The 26,150-nt window shown below is 35.4% G+C and overlaps 1 protein-coding gene across 12 annotated transcripts in view; it reads right to left on the bottom strand.

Annotated features, from left to right (window-relative positions):
- The window catches only part of TCERG1 (transcription elongation regulator 1), a 64,320-nt gene that overhangs the window by 19,047 nt on the left and 19,123 nt on the right, over positions 1–26,150 (bottom strand). For 5 of the 12 annotated variants that reach the window (XR_004671692.2, XM_034960721.1, XM_034960724.2 and 2 more), the window contains exons 6-15: positions 24,014–24,076; positions 22,676–22,876; positions 21,669–21,781; positions 20,841–20,929; positions 13,775–13,935; positions 12,517–12,573; positions 12,334–12,400; positions 11,233–11,283; positions 9,705–9,840; positions 8,809–8,898 (exon numbers count right to left, since the gene is read on the bottom strand). Coding sequence is in view for 10 of the 12 variants with exons in the window: in XM_034960721.1 (XP_034816612.1) it covers positions 8,809–8,898; positions 9,705–9,840; positions 11,233–11,283; positions 12,334–12,400; positions 12,517–12,573; positions 13,775–13,935; positions 20,841–20,929; positions 21,669–21,781; positions 22,676–22,876; positions 24,014–24,076 (1,028 nt within the window). In the remaining 2 variants the exon portion in view is untranslated. The remainder of the gene's footprint in view (positions 1–8,808; positions 8,899–9,704; positions 9,841–11,232; positions 11,284–12,333; positions 12,401–12,516; positions 12,574–13,774; positions 13,936–20,840; positions 20,930–21,668; positions 21,782–22,675; positions 22,877–24,013; positions 24,077–26,150) is intronic. The other 7 variants (XR_008625444.2, XM_034960722.3, XM_055112749.1 and 4 more) reach the window with 3 other exon arrangements.

Genomic DNA, 26,150 nt, shown 5'->3' with positions numbered 1-26,150 from the left:
CCGCCTACTTCACACCCTATAAAATGACAGAAGAACTTCTTTTTTAAGTCATAACCCAACAATAAGGATTGAGAAAAAAAGAACCAGCAACTTGCAAAGCTGATGGGACAAGTGGAAAAGGATGTGACAGATATGAGAGCACTCAACATAACCTAGCAGTCAAGAAAAACAAAGAGGCAACTCAAGTTTTTTTTTCTGAAACCAGAATCTCCTCAAACAACTCAAGAATAGACAGCATCAGATACCTATGGAGGTGAGGATGGGGCATAGCTAAAATAAGTAGTATTTTAAGGATGAAAAGCTATTTAATAAGTTGTTAAATTGCCAGATGCCCCCACCAACTTAATGTTTCTGGGCACTGCCGCTTCTGAATGTAAAAGGCAAGTGACTATTCCAAAGCAAATAATTGGCAAACTATGGCCTACGGTTTGTTTTTATACAGCTCAAGGATAGTTTCTACATTTTTTAAAGGGTTGAGGGGAAAAACAGAAAGTTTCATGACACATGAAAACTAAATAAAATTCAAATGACAGTATTTCCATAAATAAAGCTTTAACTGAACAGCCATGCTTATACCCTTACGTATGTCTACAGGTACTTGACACTTAAAACAGCAGTTGCAAAGTTACAATAGAGACCATATGGCCCACAAAGCCTAAAATACAAATCATCTGACTCTTAAAAATTTGCTGACTGCCTGCTCTAGAAAGTAAAAGAGAGTGTCTTTGAACTAAGGGAATCTGAATTGGGAATAAGGCAAACCAAACTAAAAACATGGAGATTAACCAAACACATACCAAATACTAAGACACAGTTAGTTCTCTCAGATCCGAAGCAGAGAGATCTGTGCCCTCCAGCCAGGAGATTAGAAGTCTTTATTGGGAATCTGACCAGCCTAAAACAATGGCTCCAGGGGTTCTCAACAAACCAGCCTAACTCACCCTACAGCATGTTTCTCAACCTTGGCACAGTGATGTTTTGAGCAAGATGTATACCAGCATCCCTGGCCTCTATCCACTAGATCCCAGCAGCACTCACTTCAATGGTGACAAAAATGTCTCCTGGGGGCAAAACTACTCGTGGTTGAGAACCACCACTCTGCAGTATAGCCCCAAAGCACGAGGGCCCACCTAAATGCTAAGAATACCCAAACAGGACAGGCAGTGGCTCACACCTGTAATCCCAGCACTCTGGGAGGGCAAGGCAGGAGGATCATTTGAGCTCAGGAGTTCAAGACCAGCCTGGGCAACGTGGCAAAATCCCATCTCTACATGCAAAAAAAAAAAAAAAAGCGTACCCAAACAGCATTTTAGTGCTTCACTTAAGTAGTCAGGGTCTACAAGACATCTAAGGAAAGTCTCCAACATGAAAAATAGAGCCCTAAAGAGAACAAACTTAGTGGAATCAGAAACTATACATAAAAATAAAAATATAAAAGAAAAAACTGTTCCTAAACAACCTCACAGAGCTAAGATAATGCACCCATAAGGCAAGAAAAACCTCAAAAAACATAAAAGAACTCTTAGAAATTAAAAGACACAATAAATTTTAAAAATTTAAATAGTTGGTTAATAAAGGCAAGGAAATTATCCAAAAAGTTAAATAAAAAGACAAAGGTAATTAACAGGAAAGAAAAAAAACTTGAAGGACCAATCCATGAAGGCAAATTCAAATTCTGTCCCAGAATGAAAAAACAGAGAAAACTGGAAACAAAATTTTTAAAGTAACATAAGAGAATTTCCCGTAACTAAAAGAGCTGAGTTTCCACACTGAAAAGGTGAGCCAAGTGCCCAGCACAATAGACTCTTCCTCTAGGAAAAATACCACTATGGCATTTCAGAATACTAGGGACTAAGAGAGCTACATACTTATAGAGAAAGAAAAACAGATTCACATATAAAGGAATAGGAATGGCTTCAAAAACAACGAACACTAGAAGCAGAGCAATGCCTTTAGCTAGCCAAACAATTCCAAATAAGGGTACAATAAGGGTTTTTCCAAGTATGTTAGGCCTCAAATAAATTTTCCCTGCACATTCTCTCAAGAAGCTACAAAAAGGAGAAGACTTACTATGTAGGGAACAGGTCTACGAACATCTTTATAACAAGTACAACAAAAGGTTCCAAAATACCTTCGACATCTTCCCAAGTCAATCCACATATGTCTACCAATCTTCATCCACTGGGGGTCTTGGAACATATCCTCCACAGATAAGGAGGGACTACCGTATCTATGATTACCTGACCAGTCCCCTGCTAGACATGTAAGTCATCTTCAATTTCCTCTAAGTATAGCATTGCAGAAAACCTTTTGAAAGTACTTGCATGCTGAGGAGAGGGAGAAAGTTGTTTCCAACTCCCTTCTCAGTATATACTTACTTATAAATAAAAGTATTAAATGATACCTAAAATTCAAGGGAATTTGTATTAACTTTCCTTTGAGAATCTAGAAAGAACGTCCTATTCCCTCTGCTGGGCTACCCCAGACCAAGGTTAGGAATCACTCTCTAAGATTAATATCTCATAGAAAATTAGGGGTTGTGTTATGCTTCCAAGTTGCTCCTAATTTGTGTCATGCTTCCCAATACGCTTGGCTTTATGTTCCCTATGTTAAGTGGTTATTTTCTGATAACTTCAACTCATGAACAAAATTTCATAATACAATGAAAATGAGTAAATTTTAAAAATAATTCTGTTAAGTTCACTTTTATAGGCATGAACAAAAATGTATATTAAGGGGCTATACCCTTTAAGCCTTCAAGGCAGCTCTGGAGTGCTTGGAATGTTCCCTTTTTTGGATCATGATATATTCATTTTGTGAAATTTCACTTACGATTTTATCTTTTCTATGTTTCAAAATACATTTACTAAGTCTCCATTATTTGATTCTCATATTTTTAATTTCACACTGATTCAATGACAAATTATTCAGTAACAGTGGCCTAGATGGTTGACAATTCCAAGTAATCATGTTGGTAACATATTACCATACTGTAATACTCTCAATATTAAAAAGCTCTGAATAACAAATGAGATATTAAAAAGTTTATTTTGGTGTTTTCTCTTAGAGTTCAAGGGCAGGGATTTTTTATAATTGACAAATAATAATTGTACATATTCATGGGGTTACTGTGTTTCAATACATGTGCAATCGAAATGTGTTTAAATACAAATCATGTAGTGATGAGATCAAGGTAATTAGCATATCAATCTCAAACATGTATCATTTGTGTTGAAAACGTTTAATATCCTCCTTCTGGCTATTCGAAACTACTTACTATTGTTAACCAGTCATCCTACAGGTCTGCACAACCCCAGGACTTAATCTTCCTATCCAGTTTTAATTATGTATCCTTTAACAAATCTCTTCCTATCCTCCCGAGTTCTCCCTACCCCTCTCAGCCTTCAGTAGCCTCTGTTCTACTTTTGACTTCTATGACATCAACTTTCTTTTGCTTCCACATGTGTGAAAACATAAGATGTTTATCTTTCTGTTCTTGGCTTATTTCACTTAAAATGACTTCCAGTTCCATCGATGTTGCTGCAAACGACAGGATTTCATTCTTTTTTATGGCTAACCACATTTTCTTTATCCAGTCATCTGTTGTTGGACACCTAGGTTGATTCTGTATCTTGGTTACTGTGAACAGTGCTACAGTAAACATTAGGGTACAGATATCTCTTCAATACAATCATGTCTTTTCCTTTCAATACATACCTGATAGGGGGATTGCTGGATCATATCGTTGTTCTGTTTTTAGTTTTTCGAGGAACCTCCATACTGTTTTCCATAGTGGATATACTAGTTTAAATTCTAACCAACAGTATATAAAGAGTTCCCTTTTCTGAGTATCCTTGCCAGTATTCATTATTTCTTCCTCTTTTATGTAAGTCATCCTAACTGGAGTGAGACACCTCACTGCTGTTTTGATTTGCATTTCCCCAATGATTAGTGATGTTGAGCATTTTTTCATATATTTATTGGCCATTTGTATGTTTTGAGAAATGTCTGTTCAGATCATCTGCCCATTTGTTAGTAAGATTTGTTTTTTTCTGTTGAGATGACTGAGTTCCTTGTCCATTTTGGACATTTAATTCCCTGTCAAATAAGTAGTTAGCAAATATTTTCTCCCATTCTGTAGGATGTCTTCACTGTTGTTTCCCTTGCTATGGAGAATTGTTTTAATTTGATATAACCCCATTTGTTTATTCTTGCTTGTGCTTTTGAGGTCTTATTTGTAAAATCTTTTCCCAGTCAATGTCTGGAATTATTTCCTCTATGGTTTTTTTCTAGTAGTTTTATCATTTCAGGTCATACATTTAGGTCTTTGGTCTATTTTGAGCTGATTTTCAGATAGGCTAAAGGTGGGGTTCTAATTTCATTTCTTCTGCATATAGATTTCCAGTTTTCCCAGCATCATTTATTGAAGAGACTGTTCTTTCCACAGTGAGTGTTCTTGGCACCTTTGTCAAAATAAGTTGCCTATAGATACATGGATTAATTTCTGAGTTCCCTATTCTGTTCCTTTGGTCTATGTGTCTGTTTTTATGCCAGTACCATACTGTTTTAGTTACTACAGCTTTCTAGCATGTTTTGAAGTCTGGTACTACAGTACCTCCAGCTTTGTTCTTTTTGCTTAGGATTGCTTTGGCTATTTTAAGTCTTTTTTGGTTTCACAAAAATTTTAGGATTTTTTTTTTTTTTTTGAAACAGGGTCTTGTTCTGTTGCCTGGGCTGGAGTGCAGTAGCGGTCATAGCTCACTGTAACCTCAAACTCCTGGATCAAGTGATCCCCACACCTTAGTCTCCCAAGTAGCTTGGACTATAGGTGCACGACACCACACCTGGCTAGTTCTTGCATTTTTTTGTAGAGAGATCTCGCTATGACAGTCTCAAACTCCTGGCCTCAAGTGATCTCCTGCCTTGGTTTTCTAAAGTGGTGGGATTACAGGCGTGAGCCACCTTGCCTATCCAGATTTTTTTCTTCCAGTGACATTCTGTTTTGAATGTCACTCGTATTTTGATACAGATTGCACTGAATCTGTAGATTGCTTTGGAGAGTACTGCCACTTTAACAATATTAATTATTCTGATCCATGAGCTTGGGATGTCTTTCCCTTTGTATCCTGTTCAGTTTCTTTCATCAGTATCTTATAGTTTTCCTTATGGGGGTCTTTCACTTGTTTGGTTAAATTTAATTCTTAGTTATCTTATTTATTTGGCACTACTGTAAATGGGATTGCTTTCTTGATTTCTTTTTCAGCTAGTTCACTGTGTACAGAAACAATATTGTTTTGGATATTTAATATCCTGTAATTTTCCTGAATCAGTTTAGCAGTTCTTTTTTTTTTTGAGACAGTCTTGCTGTCCCAGGGTGGAGTGCGATGGCACAATCTCGGTTCACTGCAACCTCCACTTCCTGGATTCAAGCAATTCTTGTGCCTCAGCCACCTAAGTAGCTGGGATGAAAGGCATGCACCACCACGCCTGGCTAATTTTTGTATTTTTAGTAGAGATATTTTTAGTAGAGATGAGGTTTCGCCATGTTGGCCAGGCTGGTCTCGAACTCCTGACCTCATGTGATCCGCCTGCCTTGGCCTCATAAAGTGCTGGATTACAGGCATGAGCCACCACGCCCACCCTGAATTTATCAGTTCTAAGAGATTTTTAGTAGCGTCTTTAGGTTTTTCCATATGTAAGATCCTGTCATCTGCAAAAAGAAACAAGTTGACTTCTTCCTTTCCAGTCTGGATACCCTCTATTTCTTTCTCTTGCCTAATTGCTCTGGCTAAGACTTCCAGCACTATGTTGAGTAAGAGTGGTGAAAGTGGGTATCCTTGTCTTCTTCCAGTTCTTAGAGGAAAAGCTTTTAAAATGTTTATTTTGAAATAAGATAAGAGAGAACTTATTTTAAAGTGTTAATAGCATAACTACTATCTATGTCAGAACCTAGTAGCATCCTTTATGCAAACGGTCTAGTTTTTGTGGAAAATGTTATTCAATTAAAATTTGTCATAACAAATAAAACAAAAACATTTCAGACCCCTTAAGTAATCTTTATCAAAAGAAAATTCTAAGTTAAAATTTATGGTTACAATTATATAAAATACATCTTTTATAATGATACAGAATGTACATGAATCTACAAATAACCAGAAAAGGACAACTGAAATATAATTTTGTATTACAAGGCATTTCCAATGAAGTTATTAGTGTTTTCTAAATCAAAGCACAAACTGCAAATATGAAATTACAAAGTGCAAATGTGTAATGTGCAACCTAGCACCTTTCTGGTTGTTCATTTTATATTCCTATGCAAATAATAAAACCAAGTATTCAAAAAACGTGTTTATTTTTAAATGCCAAATGTTAACTACTACTTCTTCTCAGTTCTTACATTCTGATTGTTGAGAGAAGAATTCTATTTAAAAGCCATGAAAGGCCAGGCGTGGTGGCTCACGCCTGTAATCCCAGCACTTTGTGAGGCCAACGCAGGCGGATTACTTGAGGTCCGGTGTTCAAGACCAGCCTGGCCAACATGGTGAAACTCTGTCTCTACTAAAGATAGAAAAATTAGCCGGGCATGGTGGTGCATGCTTGTAATCCCAGCTACTTGGGAGGCTAAGGTGGGAGCATCACTTGAACTCTGAGAGGCAGAGGTTGCAGTAAGATGAGATGGCGCCACTGCACTCTAGCCTGGGCAACAGAGCAAGACTCCATCTCTAAATAAATAAATGCATAAAATAAATAAATAAATAAATGGCATGAGAACTTTTAACTAGAGATTTTATTGAAAACAGAACACTAGAATAATATTTTCTCTTTTCAAACGTAATTCTATTAAGGAGATACCACCATCAGCTTATAGAATGCTTCAAAAATTGGGAAAGAACTATAGTTCTCAATATGTTACTTATAATTTCACTATAACACTCAGTACCAGGAGGAATACGTCATAAAAGTTTTAAAGCCTTCAGAGATATTTAGATTAGGCAATGTTCCAGGCACTACAAATAAAGCAATGAAGACAAAGTTTCTAGCCTCATACAATTTATATTTTGCAGGAGGAGGAGACAAATAATAAAAACATAATTTTATATAATTAGAGCCATGAGCACCATAAAGAAATTAGAAAAGGCAAAGAGACAATACTTAGATTGATTAGAAGGCACTGGGACAAGTACCTTAATGAAATGAAGTTGGCTGTACTAACACCTGGAGGAAAAACAGTCCAGGCAGAAGGAATAGCAAACACCAGAATGACTGGCTTGTTCAAGTAATATCAGGGCCAGTGTGGCTGTAATCAACAGACATTAAAAAAGATCATCAAGAGGTATACAGGGATAAGTCTATGTAGAATATTAGAGACCATGAAAAGAGCTTCAATTTTATCCTCAATGAAATGGAAAGCACTAAACAGTTTTAAGCAAGGGAACAGTGACTTAATTTAGTATCACTTAAACTTTAAAATTAGTCTGGCTGCTGTGTGGAAAAAGAACTTGACTAAAGAGGAACAAGAACAGATGGAATGAAGGAGATCAACAATAGGCTACACAGATGATAAGGGTTGTTTATGGTGGCTTGGATTAGGGTGTTAATGGGGGAAATGATTAATAAAAGGTGAGATTTTGAAAATTTTTTGAAGGTAGATTATAGATTTGCTGATAAGACTGTAAAGGGGCAGTGGGAAAAGTAAGGAATCAAGGCTAATTTATAAATTTTGATAGAGCCATAAACTGAAATGAGAATAAAAAACTCACACAGAGTTTTTTTGTTTTTTAGAAAAGATACAAAGCTTAAAATGAAGATGCAAATACATTAAGGAAGTTATGTCTTTCTATTCCAAGTACTAAAATACATATCTGGCACATTGTAAATTTTCTCTCTTCATTCAAGTCCATGATTAGACCTACATGCATAATGGTACACACCATGTGAAGAATTATTTCAATTGTTACATTAAAAATATCAAAGATGGGCACTACTGTTACCAAATGAAATCTTACAGCTTAACAGCACTATAGCAAGTGGTTCCACATACTCACCATTTTATGGAGATCAGTGTCAGGATAGTTCAGGTAATTCAGAAATTAAGTAAGTTGGAAGTGTGCAATGCTTTAGAAGAGGCAATCACGAAATGATATGTGTCACTGAATCATCATGGGAATAAAAAGCAACACTAATTCAACAGGGACCCTTAAGTATCCACTGTTTTTCTGAGTTTATGATGGAAACAGATATTTTAACAGATGCTACTTAGATGTGAACTTTGTATATGTAGTTGTGTATAAGACACAAACCTATGTTCAAGTACTATCTACAGGACACACACACACATATATATGTACATACTGACACATAATGGTCAAGAAGGCTGTTCAGTATTCAATAATAAATCAGTGTTCAACGGTAGTCATATCTATTGGTTGGGATTACAGTGGCTTTTTTATCCTTTTTACTCATCTGTATTTTGCTATTTTTCTACTCTAAATTTGCATCATTGGCCCAAACAAGCAAATTAGTAAATGCATTTGAAATCAATTTTAAAACCATACTACACATAACCTAGGTATATGAGGCATAAGGACAAAATGTTTACAAGACAACAGCCATGCTCATAAGGGCAAAAATATCCAAGAATTTTGAAGTAGAAATGTCCACACAGACACATAGTATGTTCTAAGATGCAAGACTGTATTTTTGAAATGCTGTATCAGAAAAAAAAAGGGATGGTACTTTATTCCTTATAATTTAAAAACTATGTTGGCAAGAGATATACATTCTTAGTTAATGCCATTTTCCTTTTACCTGTTTTCTCTCTTTAGGATTGAGAAGTAAGTACCGGGGATCAAAAACTATCTTGTGCAACTCCTTCTCCCATGTTGAAAAAGCAGACACCTTTAAAATAAAAACGTATTGCCTCATAATTAAGTCTGCTCTAAAAATATAAAGGTCATAATTTTGCTTGAAATCTACAGGATATCTGTTTATAAAGGAGACATAAAACCATACTGAAGTTTCCATCACTAATAAATGACAAGCAGTGGGAGGCTAGCAATAGCAAATTTCCACACTAATTGGCTCTGAACATTCCTATATTATATAGAAATAACACACACTTAATTACTCATTAAAATAACTACTACTGTGTGACATTTTAAAAATCAGTACATCAGAAAAAGCCTTGAAGATTTATATTTTGATTTCTCATGCTTGCTCCAATCTTGTGAACAATGTTGTGATTTAAAATTGAACAATTTTACTTATTCAAATGAATCTGTGAATATAACCAAATAGTTGAAATCCCTTCTCAATTAAATTGCAAATAATATCACAAAGTATCAGTTCTCCTTTAACAAAAGCCATTCTCAAGATATTAAAGGAATAATCATATATACCTTACCTATCCCAAGCAGTCCGCCATTCTGTAATGTTAATACTCGTCTTATATTACTCACCACAATTTAATGACCCAATAAATGTTAAGTGTTATTTGTACTTAAAAGGACAGTAAAATGGCATTTAGTTAAATATGATAAGATTAGCCAAGAAAAAGGCTGTTGCAAAAAATGTACAGTAATTTTAAAAATCCCCTTATCCCCCCCCATAACATGAGCACTAACCTTAGATTTGACCTTTTAGCAAGACATATTTATATTACTTATACAAAACAGAAATATCTCCCCCAAAGATTGTTTTCTGACCCCTCTCTCTAGCAGCATGTCCTTGAACTGCTTCATTCGAGCCTCCAGAGGGACAATGGCCCTTTCTCGGGCAGCTTTAATTTCAGCTTCCATGGCAGCTTCTTTCTCTGAGTCAATGTCTTTATTATCGTCTCTCCTATAAAAAATAAAATATAAGACATCAACTGACAAAATATTAATTCTCAGATCTTATTAGAAATCTTAAAATCAAAGGAATTTTCAAGACTCACTACTGAGCAGCATATTTTTGGCAAAAACAAATTATATTGAGGGCTTCAAATGAACTCTAAGGGATAAATAACTTTCATAATAACAAAATTAAAATGGGCTTCTAATGATTTACAATGGCTACACTATTAGGAAAAAAATACACCTTTAATGTGCTGTCTCTCCCTGACACTGGTTAATAACATAAAAAGGGAGCAACCTTACTTAAAAAAAAAAAGTTTAACACTGCAGTAAACCTCTATGTGTCAGAATCAAACAGCACAGAATATAATTTTTTTAGTTCTTGAAATATAGAAAAAACAGTATTTTCCAAAATGTTTTACATTATAAACACATAAAATATTTTGTAAAATCTAATAAAAATTGGTATTAAGTGGTATAATGTTTTAGTAATCTCAAACATTCATTTTAAAAATAAAACTAAAATATCTGCAATCTTGGCCAAGTGAATATGTAAGATATATACCTTACCTACCTGACTTTTTATTACTCACTTTCTGGGTGATAAGTTGAGATTTAAGTTGAAGGACAGGTCCCAGAGAGCAACATGGGCCCAGGAGTAGTTAGGTGGAATTAGAACTGTTCATCAATGACTAAACTACTTCTTGTTCCTCCAAAAATGCACCTCAGGGGTAAGGGCAACCCTGTTTCTGTGTGGTACTCAAGTGAAATTGTAAACATGGAATCACGGCACCTCTCAAATATATGCACTATGAAAAAGGCCCATTCACGTAAATAATCCAAAAAAGTATGTAATTCAATAATATCTGGGTGTATTTTAGCAGATCTTCCTTCTTAAATATGATCTGCTAAGTATATTTTAAAAATTGGTTCTTATTCCCTATATAAACTTAAGGGAATTAGGAAAACAGAACATGTGGAAATTCAAAAGCATGCTATACAGGAAACTGTAGGTAGCCCCAGAGATTTAAATGGAACTAAGGCTAACCCACAAACACAAGTGAGAGGTACTTAGCAACTTAGGCAATGAATCAAAAGAAATAGAAGACATAGTCCGTGACCTGCAGGAACTTAGCGAGATAGTCTGTGACCTAAGATATGCACAAAACAAACAGGTAAAAGCAATTTGCCAAACAATATACCCTCTTATAATAATAATTTTAAAACTATTTAAATAGTTAAAGAGTTAAAAGACATCCAAGAAATAACTAATAAAAACAAATAACCTTTATAGAACTATACTAAATGAAAATGTCACAATACAAACTATCACTATCTATCTCAATAAAGGAAATAAAAGAAAAACTAAGCCAGGAAAAACAGGCTTTTAGCTTTGTACCTAAATAGAGAAGCTCGGGCAATCCACATAAAGGACTTCTTTGACATTCTCCTGATAAAAGCAGTTAAAAACCTTACAGAGTTGTCTATAAGAACAAACAATTAAAAACAACCTAAAAGTTTAACATCGTAGGAACATCCAAAATTATGGTACATAAACAGAATGAATACAGTCATTTATAATAATTAACAAAACAAATGTCTTATTCTAGGTTTTTTTTTAAAAAAAAAGCACAAAATCAGTTAATCACAACTAATAAAAATTACATTTTGTCAAGAACTAAAAAGTCAATTGCAAAAATGAGAATAGTTATGTTACGCTGATAAATTATGAGTGATTCTTTCATATCTTTTATGTTGTTGCCAATAAAGAAATTTTTTTTAAAAGAACTACCCTTTATAGGGGTTGTCCTACTGATTTCTTTGCCATAATTTGGCTGCATTCAATCTGTCCTTTTCAGATAAGGACTACAATTAAACAGTTCCTGTTAATGTCTTCAAACTTTCCTTTTTGCTGCTAAATAATGGTCCCATTCCCCATACATGCATACCCTCTACCCCATCCTTCCCCCCACCATAACATTTACATTTTACCCAACTCTAGAGCACTGGCCAAGCTAATGCCTCTACTTCTTAGCAGTCTCTTTCTCGCAGAGCACTTCCTAAGCTTATGGGTTCTCTCCTCACCAAGGAGTAATGACCAGACTCAAGGACTAGGTAAGTCGTAAGATAACCATATAAAGAGGGAGAAGTCTGTGTCTGTTTTTATGAGATCTCTGGAATGGTATCCATTGGGGTCTAAATGAGGGAGGAAACTAACTTTTCATAAAATTGAGACCTAATAAATTTCCAAAAAGAATTAATTCCAAAAGTATCATTTGGCTTCATAATACATATATGAATACCCAAATATTCTACAAATCTAGCAAAAGAAGGGACACATTTTCCACAATGAAAAACAAAGCTATTACTATCAGGCCTAAGAGAGCAATCATGTCTCCTAACAACATTCACATTACCTGTCCCTTCCAATCACAAATTATTACCAAATCGACTTTTAAAAGATATAATCTACCTCAATCAAATTGTATGTATTACTTACTTCCGTTTTTTTGCTTTAACAGGCTCATCTTCATTAATTTCTTCCATTAATTCTTGTTCCTCTTTAACTATAAGACAAAATTTAATTAAAATATTTAGGCATGAATCCTTCTGCTAATCACTACCAGAACACTTGCTTTAATAGTATTAAAAAGAAGCTGCAATTTATGGTTAGTTCACTCACTTGCACTCATAGAGAATTGCCACTTTTGGATCGACAGCATTGTCGGAGTTGGGTGCCCTGGCAAAAACATTTCAAATATTGTTACAAAGTCATTTGCATATATTTCACAAACTTTTCTTTTTAAAAATTACTGTTTACATAATATATTCACCTTTTAATATTCATCCCTTTATAAAACATTAAACAAAGCATAATTCTACACTTCCTCTATTTATCCTCCCTTTACATTAAATTTAATTCATTTTGAAATGTTTCTTGCCCAAACCTTAAATTTACAAATATATAAAATAAAGCTTTCTTGATTCAGGATTTACAGTACCTTTTAACAATGCACGTTAATGTATTTATCAAATGAATGAATCAAATATTTAAAAACAAATTCACGAAAAACAAAAGAAAATCACATATTGTTTCAACATCATTCAATACCATAGTTATAAAGTATTATTATCATACCTATAAAACAAGTATTGCTGAAGGTGAGCCTAGTACCTTCAGCACTAGATAGGCAAAGCTGCACTGACTCAGAAATTACTTATAATTCAGCATATATATAATGCATGAAAATGTCTCAATGACTATAAATGATACACACTAGGATTTATTTCATTAGAAGCATTAAATAATTCATTTATCTTGCTTCTATACCACTTGCGGGCCACAGTTCTATAAAAACACAATCATATCAATACAAGGGCAAATTACCAATAAGAAATACACAACAAAAATTACGTACAAATATCTGTACTCAATATATTAGTATGCCCTCTGAATATGAGGTAGATTAAAAGATAATCTCTTAGTAAGGTTTAGGTGTCTAGTCTCAGGAATATAAGGAGCTTACCATCTAATTCGAAAGATTGAGATTTTGTATTTTTAAAAAATTTGTACTGTATTATTTCAAGAAATATATTACTAGTCACAAAACGTGCTAAAAGGCCCACTGAGGAGCATTTTAGTAGTACTGATAAGCACTAAGCAAGCAGCAACACTACCAACCATATCTTGGACTAACCGAAAATCTTGAGTAGGACAATAAATTAAAGACACACATATTTTACAAAGCACAATCTTATCCAAATTCTCTCCATATTTTTCATCTCTATTATTTCATTCAAACTAGGATAGCAGTCTATTTTTTTCGAATGCTTCTCATGTTCTTTGAAAAATAAAGGGTTTCTAAATGCCCTCCACATTTTCTATCAAAATATGAAAAGAATGTTAAAATCAGTGGATAAATTCCTAATTTAAAACTTACTTAGTTTCTTCAATTCCTCCATTCCTTTTTTATGAGGGGGCTCCTGAATAATTTTGTCAACATCTGCCCTGCCAATCAGATCATCAGGTCGGTCCCACATAGAAAGACGAGTGGTGGGATTATAAAAGAAGACCCGCTCATCACCAGTCCAAACGACACACCTAAGAATTGATGCAAAATATCATTCTCTTATGTTACAGAACTTATTTTACAGCTAGGACTTCTTTCAGCCTGTTACAAATAGGGAGATGAGGGTACCGAAGAACGACATGTTCTTATTACTAAAGTTATTTACAGAGAACCAAACATGGTTTTTACAAGATAACTGAATGACTCAAGCAAAAATAACAGATCAACATATTAACTGAGAAAACCAAGAAATGCAAAGCAATTTGTGATCAGAGATTAAAATGCTTAGGCATTTGGTTTGGCACACTCAATTCGAGAGTACTAAATTTTAAACTATCAGAAAGAATGAGTTTAATGGCAACAATAATACTATTAAGCAGTTCTAAAGCTAAAGAACAGACACAGCATCCTAGCTACTATAGTTCTTAATATTTCTTAACAAACCAAAACTACATACTGAAATGCAACCTTCTATGAAGACTTTAAGATCTAATTATATCTAAAATATAAAGTAAAGGGAAGGCCCAGCACGGTGGCTCAGGCCTGTAATTCTAACACTTTGGGAGGCCAAAGCAGGAGGATCACTTGAGCTCAGGAGTTTGAGACCAGCCTGGGCAACATGGTGAAACGCCATCTCTACAAAAAATTTTAATTAAAAAAATTAGCTGGATGTGGTTGCATGAGCTTGTAGACCCAGCTACTCAGGGCTGAGGTGGGAGGATCACCTGAGCCCGGGAGGTCAAGCCTGCAGTAAGCTGTGATCGCACCACTGCATTCCAGCCTGAGCAATAAAGTGAGACCCAGTCTCAAAAAAAAAAAAAAAAGTAAAGTACCAATTGCACTAGGGCATCATACACTGCAGCCCACTACAACCCATTGGTCCTGTTAATTACAGTTAGAAAACTCAAAGGAAAAAAAAACCACAACTACATTCAGACTCTGTATAGTATAGTCTTAATGAATAAACAGAAAGCAATACGGAGGACAGCCAAAATTTAGAGAAACAACTGCAAGGGAGTAAATCTCCCATTTCACCCACCTCATAGCTCTGCCCTGAGGGTGATCCCTGGTTGCAGAGTGGCATGGTTGCAGTAGCATGGTAGCTAAAACCCCAACAGAAACTAAGTCTATATGACCTGATCATCAAATTAATCAACAGTTGTCAAGTCCAAGGTAACTTACAAGTTGAAATGATCAGACTAAGCCTCCTATGTTAAGATAGTAAAAAACTTTAAAGCAACAATAACTATACCTCCCTGAGATAAAGAAAAACACACTTAAAATAAATGAAAAGAGTTCAGTAATGAAATATAAACTACAAAAAAAAAAAAAAAACCAAAAGGAAAATTTAGAAATTAAAAATAACTGAAATTAAATTTCACTGGATTGGCTCAAGACAGAATGGAGATGCCAGGAAACAATCAGTGAATTAGAAGATGGATCAGCTGGGCATGGTGGCTCACGCCCATACTTCTCACGCCTGCACTTTGAGATGCTGAGGTGCGAGGATCACTTGAAGCCAGCAGTTTGAAACCTGCCTGGGCAACAAAGTGAGACCCTCCATCTCTACAAAAAATAAAAAATTTTAAATTATCCAGGCGTGATGGCATGCACCTGTAGTCCCACCTACCCAGGAGGCAGGAGGCTGGGGCACTGAGCTATGATCATGCCACTGTACTCCAGCCTGGGTGACAGAGCAAGACCCTGTCACTTAAAAAATAAAAATAAAAAATCAATAATTAACTATCTCATCTGAAGAACAGAGGAGGTGGGGATGGACCCCCAAGTCCGAAAATTAATGAGGACCACGAAGCTCCAAACTGAGGGGGTTTGGAGTTGGTTACTAGCTTTTCATGTACAATACTCAAACAGAGAAACCACAACCCAGGAATATATTCTTGGAATACAGACTGTTTTTATAACTTTGAAACCAAGTTAAATATTTTCCATAATTATTTTTTTTAAATGAGCCTGTGTAACAGTCAGTGGAATAATTATATAGAAATTATACAGAAAACAACTATTCCAAGTGCCTTTAAAACACAGTAATTTGATTATACATTCCTAGAGCAACAACAAAAACTATCTTCAGTAATTATATTGTTAGTGATAGTTTTGGTATTGTTACTCAGTGACATGTCTGAGAAAAGCAAATGAGTAATTAGGTCACTATCATTGAGAAACAGTATTTTCAGCAAGAAATGAGATACTGAAGATAGATGATGAGGTTCAATAAAAATCTTCAGGTAGATCTAAATGGCAAGTAATGGTATCAACTCATGCTGTATCTTTGAATGTGTATATCTTCCAGCTGGGTCTGCCAAAGAAGTCTAAAAATAATGACTAATTCAGTTGCAAACTATCCACTTCCCACAAAAATGCCAAGGGCCCCCTGCAGAAATGGCTCAGTCTAGGTCTGAGACAGGAAATATACAAGATAAGCCTAGAACATCTTGTCACAGCAGAAAGCAGGGAAGCTACAGAGGATTGTAACAAAAAAAAAAACCTAAAAAGTTAGCGCAAGAGGCTTCTCCTGACCAAAGATGAGACAATTTTAAACATCAATAAGGATAAAAACTGCAATAGATTAAAAACATAGAAAATATATTTAAACCTATGAATAATACTCAAACCAACTCACTATTCTGAAAACTGCTAAGCCCTTCCCTTCCTATACAATTTGTACCTCTAAGTGACCAATGGTGATAAGGGGAAGTATCTCTCTATAAGCATCCCAGTTAATGAAAAGGGAATAAAAGAAATACATTACCACTACTTTCAACCCTTAATGCAGTTATGCCTAGTGTTCCATTATTGGAACGCTAAGCTTGTGGGATTTATATCCTACTGCTCAAGGTCATTGCCAAGGTCTGATTTTTCACAAAAAAAATTTGCAACCTTCGGCATAAATGGGTTAATGATTTAATCAATCTTGGCCAGAGTTTTTCAATCTTATACTGCTGACATATTGGGCTAGATAAGTAATTCTTGTTGGGAGCAGTCCCGTGCATAACAGGATGTTTAGAGCATCCCTGGCATCTATCTGCTAGACGCCACTAACACCCTCCAAGTTTTGACAACCAAAAATGTCTCCAGGCATTGCCAAACGTCCACTAGGGGCAAAATTACTCCTAGTTGAAAACATCTGATCTACGCAATAATCATCATCTCTTATGAACTAGGCTTGCCAAAAAGATTAAATCCGAATCTGATCACACTTCTAGACCTGCTTGCCTGTCTGTAGGAAATTCAGGAATGGAGGATCCTATTAGACAGTACCATGGGGACAAATTCAGACTTGGGAACACTATAGGAAAAACATTTATTTCTTCAATAACAAAAACAAGGAAAAGAAGTTAGAAGGGAACCTATAGATTACAAGACTTCAGAAACAAGCCAAATCATTGCAATGTGTGGATTGTATATAGATTAAGTAAGTTGGAGCAGGAACAGGAAATGAAGCACAGATGTGGCAAAAGGAAGAAAAGGGAAAAACAAGATAAGAGAAAAAAAGAAGTAGACAGGCGTACCTCGGATATTGTGGGTTCAGCTCCACACCAACGAAATACAGCAAATATTGCAATAAAGTAAATCTCAAAATTTTTGTATCCCACCATATACAAAAGTTATATTTACATCATGCTGTAGTCTATTTAGTGTGCAACATTATGTCCAAAAGAACCAAAGTACATACTATAATTTAAAAATACTTTATTGCTAAAAAAATGCTATCATCTGAGCTTTCAGGGCATCATAATGTTTTTGCTGGTGGAGGGTCTTGCCTCAATCTCTTGATGGCTGAAGACTCGTGAGGCTGGTGGTTGCTGATGACTGGGGTAGCTCTGGCAATTTCTTAAAATAAGACAAATATGAAGTTTTCTACATCAATTGACTCCCCCTTTCACAAAAGATTTCTCTGTAGCATGCAATGCTGTTTGATAGCATTTTACCTACAGTAGAGCTTCCTTAAAGTTTGGCATCAATCAAAATGGAAGCCCTGCTGCTGCTTTATCCACCAAGTTTATGTAATATTCTAAATCCCTTATTATTTCAACAATGTTCATGGCATCTTCACCGGTAGATTCTATCTCAAGAATTCACTTTCTTTGCTCATACATAAGACGCAACTCCTGACCCATTACAGTTTTCTCATAAAATTGCAGCAATTCTGGCTCATCTTCAGGCTCATTTCTAATACTAGTTCTCTTGCTATTTCCATCACATCTGCAGTGACTTCCTTCACTGAAGTCTTCAATTCCTCAAAATCATCCATGAGAGTTGGTATCAACTTCCTCCAAACTCCTGTTAATGTTAATATCTGGACCTCCTCCCATGAATCACCAGTGTTCTTAATGGCATCTACAATGGTGAATTGTTTACAGGTGACTTTGCCCAGATCCACCAGAGGAATCACAATCTACGGCAGCTATAGCCTGATGAAATCACAATCTATGGCAGCTATAGCCAGATCCACCAGAGGAATCACAATCTATGGCAGCTATAGCCTTATTACTTTCAGTAATAAGACCTGAAAGTCAAAATGACTCCTTGATCCATGGGCTGCAGATTGGATGTTGTTAGCGGCATGAAAACACCATTCATCTCCTTGTACATTTCCATCGCAGCTCTTGGGTGAAGAGGTGTTTTGTCAATGAACAGTAATATTTTGAGAAAAAAAAACAAACTTCTTTCTGAGCAGTAAGTCTCAACAGTGGGCTTAACTCAGTAAACCATGCTATCAACAGATATGCTGTTATCCAGGCTCTGCTGTTCCATTTATAAAGCACAAGCAGAGTAGATTTAACATCATTCTCAAGGGCCCTAGGATTTTCAAAATGGTAAATGAGCAGTGGCTTCAACTTAAAGTCACCAGAGAGATGGTGAGAGTCAGCCCATCCTTTGAAGCCAAGCAGTGACTTCTCTCTAGCTATCAAAGTCCTGGGATGGCATGTTCTCCCAATAGAAGGCTGTTTCGTCTACACTGAAAATCTCGTTTAGTGTAATTGCCCTCATCAATAACCTTAACTTGATCTTCTGGATAACTTGCTACAGCTTCTACATCAGCACGTGCTGCTTCCTCTTGCACTTATGTTATGGAGATGGCTTCTTACTTAAATCTCATGAACCAACCTCTGCTAGCTTCCAACTCTTTTCTGCAGCTTTCTCACCACTCTCAGCCTTCACAGAACTGAGGGCAGGTAGGGCATCTCTTGTGGATTAGGTTTTGGCTTAATGAAATGTTGTAGCTGGTTTGATCATCTATCCAGACCACTCAAACTTTCTCCATTATCAGGAATAAGGTTCTTATCATTCTTATGTTCACATGAATAGCACTTTTCATTTCCTTCTTTTGCATTCACAACTTGGCTATTTAGCCCAAAAGGCCTAGCTTTCAGCCTATCTCGGCTTTTGACTTGCCTTCCTTACTAAGCTTAATCATGTTTAGTTTTTGACTTAAAGTGAGAGGTATGTAGCTGGGCATGGTGGCTCATGCCTGTAATCCCAGCACTTTGGGAGGCCAAGGTGGGCGGATCACGAGGTCAGGAGATCGAGACCATCCTGGCTAATACGGTGAAACCCCATCTCTACTAAAAATGCAAAAAATTAGCCAGGCGTGGTGGCGTGTAACTATAATCCCAGCTATTTGGGAAGCTGAGACAGGAGAATCGCTTGAACCCAGGAGGCGGAAGTTGCAGTGAACCAAGATCGCACCACTGCACTCCAGCCTGGGTGACAGAGCAAGACTCCGTCTCAAAACACACACACACACACACACACACACACACACACACACACACACACACACAAAGTGAGAGGTATGTGACTCTTCCTTTCACTTGAACACTTTGAGGGCATTATAGGGCTACTAATTGGCCTAATTTCAATATTGTTGTGTCTCAGGGAAAATGGACACCTGAGGAGAGGAAGAGAGATGGGGAACAGCCGGTCGGTGGAACAGTTAGATCACATACATTTATCAATTAGGTTCACCATCTTACATGGGTGTGGTTTGTGGCACCCCAAAACAATTACAACAGTAACATAAAAGATCACTGATCGCAGATCACTGTAACAGATATAAAAATAATGAAAAAGTTTGAAATATCCCAAGAATTACCAAAACGTAATACCGAGACACAAAATGAGCACATGCTGCTGAAGAAATGAAACCAAAAGGCATGTTAGATACAGGGTTGCCACAAAACTTTCAATTTTTAAAAACACAGCATCTATGAAGCACAAGATAGTGGAGCACTATAAAATGAGGTATGCCATACTTAGATTGAAAGACGTAATTTTACACAATTCTATAAATTTAATCACATAGTGAGTAAACATGCAAAAACAAATTTAAAATATTTTAAACAAAAAGTAGATTCAGGATCTCACAGTGGTCATGTCTATAATTATGAAGAATACACATTAATGGAGAGTAGTACTAGGAAGACACTTGTAGTAATTGAACTTCAGTTTTGAATAACTCAAATACAACAAACAAAGGCCAAAATATTCAGTAGATAAAAACATATTTGACATACACTTTTTAAAGTACTTTTTCTTTCTACAAAATAAACCATGTAACAATCAAGTATGATTTTTAAAAATTACTACTTGAGGCCGGGCGCGGTGGCTCACACCTGTAATCCCAGCACTTTGGGAGGCCGAGGCGGGCGGATCACGAGGTCAAGAGATCGAGACCATCCTGGCCAACATGGTGAAACCCCGTCTCTACTAAAAATACAAAAATCAGCTGGGCATGGTGGCGTGTGCCTGTAGTCCCAGCTATTCGGGAAGCTAAGGCAGGAGAATCGCTTGAACTAGGGAGGTGGAGGTTGCAGTGAGCCCGGATCGTGCCACTGCACTCCAGCCCTGGTGACAGAGTGAGACTCCGTCTCAAAAAAAAAAAAAAAAATTACTACTTGAGCCAAATACATACCATGGAGTACCAGGAATAGGAGCAGTAGCAACTGGCTTTGCCTTCTGGGCAGCCTTTTCTTCTTCAGTCATCTCCTCTTCTTTGGGCTCCTACAAGAAATGATATTACTCTAATTAGTATCACATTAACAATACCTGAATGTTCCACAAAAACATGAAGGTAAACAGCTCAAAGTGCAATCAACACAAAATCTGCTGCTAGAATGAGAGGAGATTCTGAGTAGGAAGAAAGTTCTAAATCCTCATCCAACAGAAAGAGCTGAATTTCACAATAGCAGAACCCAGCAGCAGCAGCTTGTCCTGTCTTATAGACTCACTAACCATGTGCTTAGGAGCAGATATGGAGAACTACAGTACATACCTCTTCATTTAAGGTTGTTTCTTATTTCTGCTAGCTTTCCCACTACTGAAACACGACTACCACTGATCCTTCACTGAATAAAAAACTCTTTTAGTGCTATACATGGATCATGCTATGCAAGAACACAACAGCAGAAAGGACAGATAAAATATATCTAACATTCCCCAAGTAAGAAGTTACACTTATAATTTTAACAAATACCACTCAGTTTATAAGTCAGAAGGTTAGAGATCAGGTCCAAGCTCTGGTCCAAGGCCCTGTCTTTCTATGGATCTCAGTTTAGTACAAGAAGTAATTTAATGACACTTTCAAAGAAAAAACTGAATTAAGAACTTGCAAGAATCCTAAAATTTCAGAGATCAAATTTATAACAATTATTTTTAAATCTATCCAATAGATACTCAGATACAAGTAAGCTGTAGGAAACAATTAATGTGGCTCCCAGGTTAACGGGTCATGGCCCTTTACCTCCTTTATCTCCTTTATAGGCTCTTCTTTAGGATCCTCCTCCTCCGTCTCCATTGGCAGAGGCTCTTCAGAGGGTTCTTTAATTGGCTCTTTAATCTTCTCTTCTAACTTTTCTATGAAAAAAATTAAGATAATGTCACTCAAAGGTTTTGATGTAATTTTCTAAGAACTTTCAGAGAATAAGCAATTAAGATATTCCATTCCCAAGTATTAACCATGAAGATAAAATGTCCTTCCTTATAATATCTTTGATTTGAATCTTATGTAATGCACAACTTCAAATACCTTGCTATACCAATCAGGTAACTATCTGATTTGAAGATGACCTACTGACTTCGAAGGGACATTAAATCTTTCAGGTCATTCATATATCATTTGTAGCAATCATTCATTTTGCTAAAAGGGATAAGATACTAAGATACTTAGGAATAGAAAAGGGGGTTTGGTGAGCTGGGCACAATGACACATACCTATAATCCTCAGCTACCTGGGAAGCTGAGGCAGAAGGATTGCTTAAGCCCAGGAGTTCAAGACCAGCCTGGGCAACATAGTGAGGCTCTGTCTCAAATTTTAAAAACAACAATAATAATAGCAGCTTGTGATATAGAAAATTATGAATCTTCTACATCTAAGACCCTAAGGGCCTAAATTTTTTTCTTCAGAACACATATAAAAAACACATTCCTTCCTGATCTGTATTATCAATCTCAATGACGATTACAATAATTATGCAATATAATTAGAAAATTCCTAACAGTAAAAATATGTACATACATATGTACATATGTATAACCATTTCTCCAGATGGAAAAAAATGATGACAAACATGTAAGTAGAACTAGTTTTTAAAATAAATATTTATCAATTCAGTAAAAATAAACAATCCAACGACTGTGTAATTAGAAAATCCCTCAAATATGTTAAAAAGAAATTAACTCAGAATTTCAAATACCATTCTACTTATTACAGTTTATACTACTTTCCAAGTCATTAAAACCATTATATACCTTTTTCCTTTAGTTCTTGGGGTTTTTCCCAGGTTGATTCTAATGTTCTATTATTATAATAATATGTCTTCCCATCTGCTGTTTTATATTCAGTCCATTCAGAAACTGCTGTTGCTCCAGCTAAGGTAGCAGGTGAAGCTGCAATAGCAACCTGGGGATGTATCATGGGTACGATAGGAGGGGCCATTCCTGGCAATACACCTAAAAAAAGAATAATAAAAAATTAGATCCACAATCAAACCGCAATACAAAATAAAACTCTAAAATATGAGCTAAATCTTTCTATTAAATATTAATAAATGAATGGACCAGTTGGAACAAAACAAAAATCATATAAAAAGGTGACATAAAAATACCACTTAATTCTATTTCCCTGGATTTTTAGTTCTAATGCCTAAACTCAATTAGACACAGAAATTCAACCCTTAAAAACAGTCAGAAATTTGGATCTCACCTATGACAAAGTCTTAACATAATAAATATTTAAAAACATGGTATATTCTCTACTTATGAATAGAAATATATTTTTATAAAGATAATTTATCAAATTCTAATGAAGACAACAAACATATTTACTACACATATTTCCTTAGGCAAAATTATTTTTAATTTTAAGGTAACTAAAAGGGTATGAATATTCTCAGTTTTATAGCAAATGACTGAGTTTATCGACTCTAAATGATTAACTCAAATATCCTTATACCCTTTGTTTACTCTTTTCCTAAGAGAAAGCAAAGCTCGTCTACTTTTTAGAAGACAAACCAAGATTTATATTTTTTACAAGACAGCTAAATAAGCTGGTAATATATAAATAAAATACTATTAAAATAAGGATATGTGAATCAAAACTGGAAAAAAAAAAGTCCTCAAATCCTATACTGAATTTTAAGTTTCAGGTAGTCATCTTACTTCAATAACTTTAAAATGTAAATGTATACTATACACATGTATTCACACACATATACTCACTAGCATGCAAGCATAATCACATCACTTTACACATGGAAATTTTTTTTATATTTAACTTAAAAACACACATCAAAAATAAAATTAAATGTTATGAATATGAGAATGAAGTTGTTTACACTTATTACATAAATTAAGATATAAAGTGATCTGACCTTATTTGTTTTTGTGAACCAAAGAAGCTAATACTACAGGCAATTGGGAAAATTAAGTGTTGGCCAAATATGACAACTGCATTTATACTGCTCATTAAAAAGAAAAATATAAAAATATCCACTCACTTGGGCAAAAAATAAATAAAAGGATAAACAACAACATTCACTACCATGCCAACTTACAGACAAAACAAACTAAGATGGTTTTAAAAATTACCGGTCTTGGTGGTAGCGACTGTCTTTACATACGGGCAGCTGACTATTTGCATCATTGCTACACCTGTAAAATGGATAAGCAAGCATACGTTGGAAAGCTGCCATTGTATGTCGGCTACCACTGGGATTCAGGGAAATAATTTACCACTACAATTTAGAATGCTATTTCCAATGAAAAAGACCAAGAATGGAGTAAAATTTCTTTCTGTTTGACATTTTGTGGGAAGTGCTGCCAAATCCAATGACACTAATTCTAAATGATACCATCAATTACCTTTTTATCAAACCAGCTCTGAACATATTGAAGGAGTCTTAAGAGTTTAAATTCAACAAAAGAAAGCCCCTTCATTACACATACATAACAAATTCTCATGTGGGACATTTTCCCACAGGACATCAAACCCATGCTGCTGTTGCTTAGATACCAGTAAAAGGCAGATGCAGCATGACACTGACAAGACACTTTCTCTATGCTGCCGCTAAGTTGAAACTACATGCAGGAGCTGAGGCATGGAGTACAACCATGCAGAAGTAAAAAAGGAATAAGCTAGGGGTGGTGAGGAGAGGAAGAAAGTAAGGTATGAGATGGATCCAAATATTCCACTGCAAATAATACTTTAAATAAAAGAAAGGCAAAGATGAAGAGGAAGGTAGCATTTCACTAATGCCAAAATATCCATGTTTAGTGCCTGCTCTATGGAACCCCATGGCCTTAGAACACTGTGGAAGCAGGCTAAAACATTAAGAAACATACAGCCCCTTTAATACCACTAATGACTATTTGGGCTGATGGCTGCAGAAACTTCTATCATTTAAGCTGACTAAAGAAGTAGTACATGTATTAAAGAATGAAAATTATGTACAGTTCTTAGAAGAATGAAGACTCATCATGATGCATTACAATGGTGATTTTTAAAAAGGGAATGAAAAGAAAAGCTGGAAAACTAAGACTGATTAACTGAGAAAATTAAAAACTTTTAGAGGAAAAGGGCAAAGTCTGAAGAAAAGTATGGGGGCAATAATTTTTACTTTTTTATTTTTTTCAGCTGAAAAAACTAAGCTTAGTTGGTACCCTATAAAAATTAAAAATAGTAACAATAAACTATTTTCCCCACTAAAGGACAGGAAAAAAATTTCTCCTACCTCTGAGACTAAAAGTAAAATTAAACTCCTGGGTTTGTATACAATTGAACTATGTTCACACACGCAAACGAAAATAGTGTCAATTATTGAAAAGTACCTTTATTTCTTAATTACTATTTTATATAAAGAATAAAGTAAACTTTCTATTAACTTTTAAAACTAAAATAAAAACATTGGATCATGAAAGCATGTTGAATAAAGTTATATGTATAATTTTATTTTCCCTAATGTTGAAAGAAAGCAATGGAAAAATTCATTTGGTTAAGGAAGTTACAGCATGGATTAAGTTTAATTAGTATAAATACTGCCATCTGCAGGAGCACTGAACCTACTAAACTCAGCACAGGAAATTCAATTCTTACGAACATATGAACTTTACTCTCAAAGACTGTTCTCCAAAACCATCTTCCAATAAATAATTTTAACTATACAACTTATGCAGAAGAAAATCAAATCTATTCATACATAGGCTTAACCACCATTATTAAAAATCAGTTGGGCTCGCAGAACTCTTCTATTTGACTATCAACATACAGACCATATAGAAAGGTCCTGTGTTTCTTCTCATGCTAAAAAGATACACTGAAGTTTCTCTCAAAGTGATTACATGCAGATTGTGAATACTCGCAAAATAAAAATCTAAATTTTTAACCTTTTTTTTTAGAGGGAGCTTTTGTTCCATTTTCCTACAACTCTGTCCTCAAATTATTATCTAAGAAATAAGAAAATTCCACTCAGCATTTTGGATGATTCCAATGTCACAGACAGTTAAGTTTCTTAAAATTCCAGATAAGATTTTATAGTTTTAGAAGTAGAACTCCTATAATCCTAGACCCATTTATCCAAACTCCACCGCCTACTCTTGTATTTTACCTAATTCTTCCACTCCTTCCCTTTATCTTGTTTGACCATCCGTTCCTCAATCATCCTCATGAGACCCATACAATACTATTTCAAAGAGAAATTAAGCCTCCAAGACAAATTACATACAAATC

The sequence above is a fragment of the Pan paniscus genome, chromosome 4 (assembly GCF_029289425.2).
Source record: "Pan paniscus chromosome 4, NHGRI_mPanPan1-v2.0_pri, whole genome shotgun sequence".
NCBI lineage: Eukaryota > Metazoa > Chordata > Mammalia > Primates > Hominidae > Pan > Pan paniscus.
Note: the sequence above shows the minus strand (reverse complement) of the source record. Positions and strands in the feature narration are given on the sequence as shown.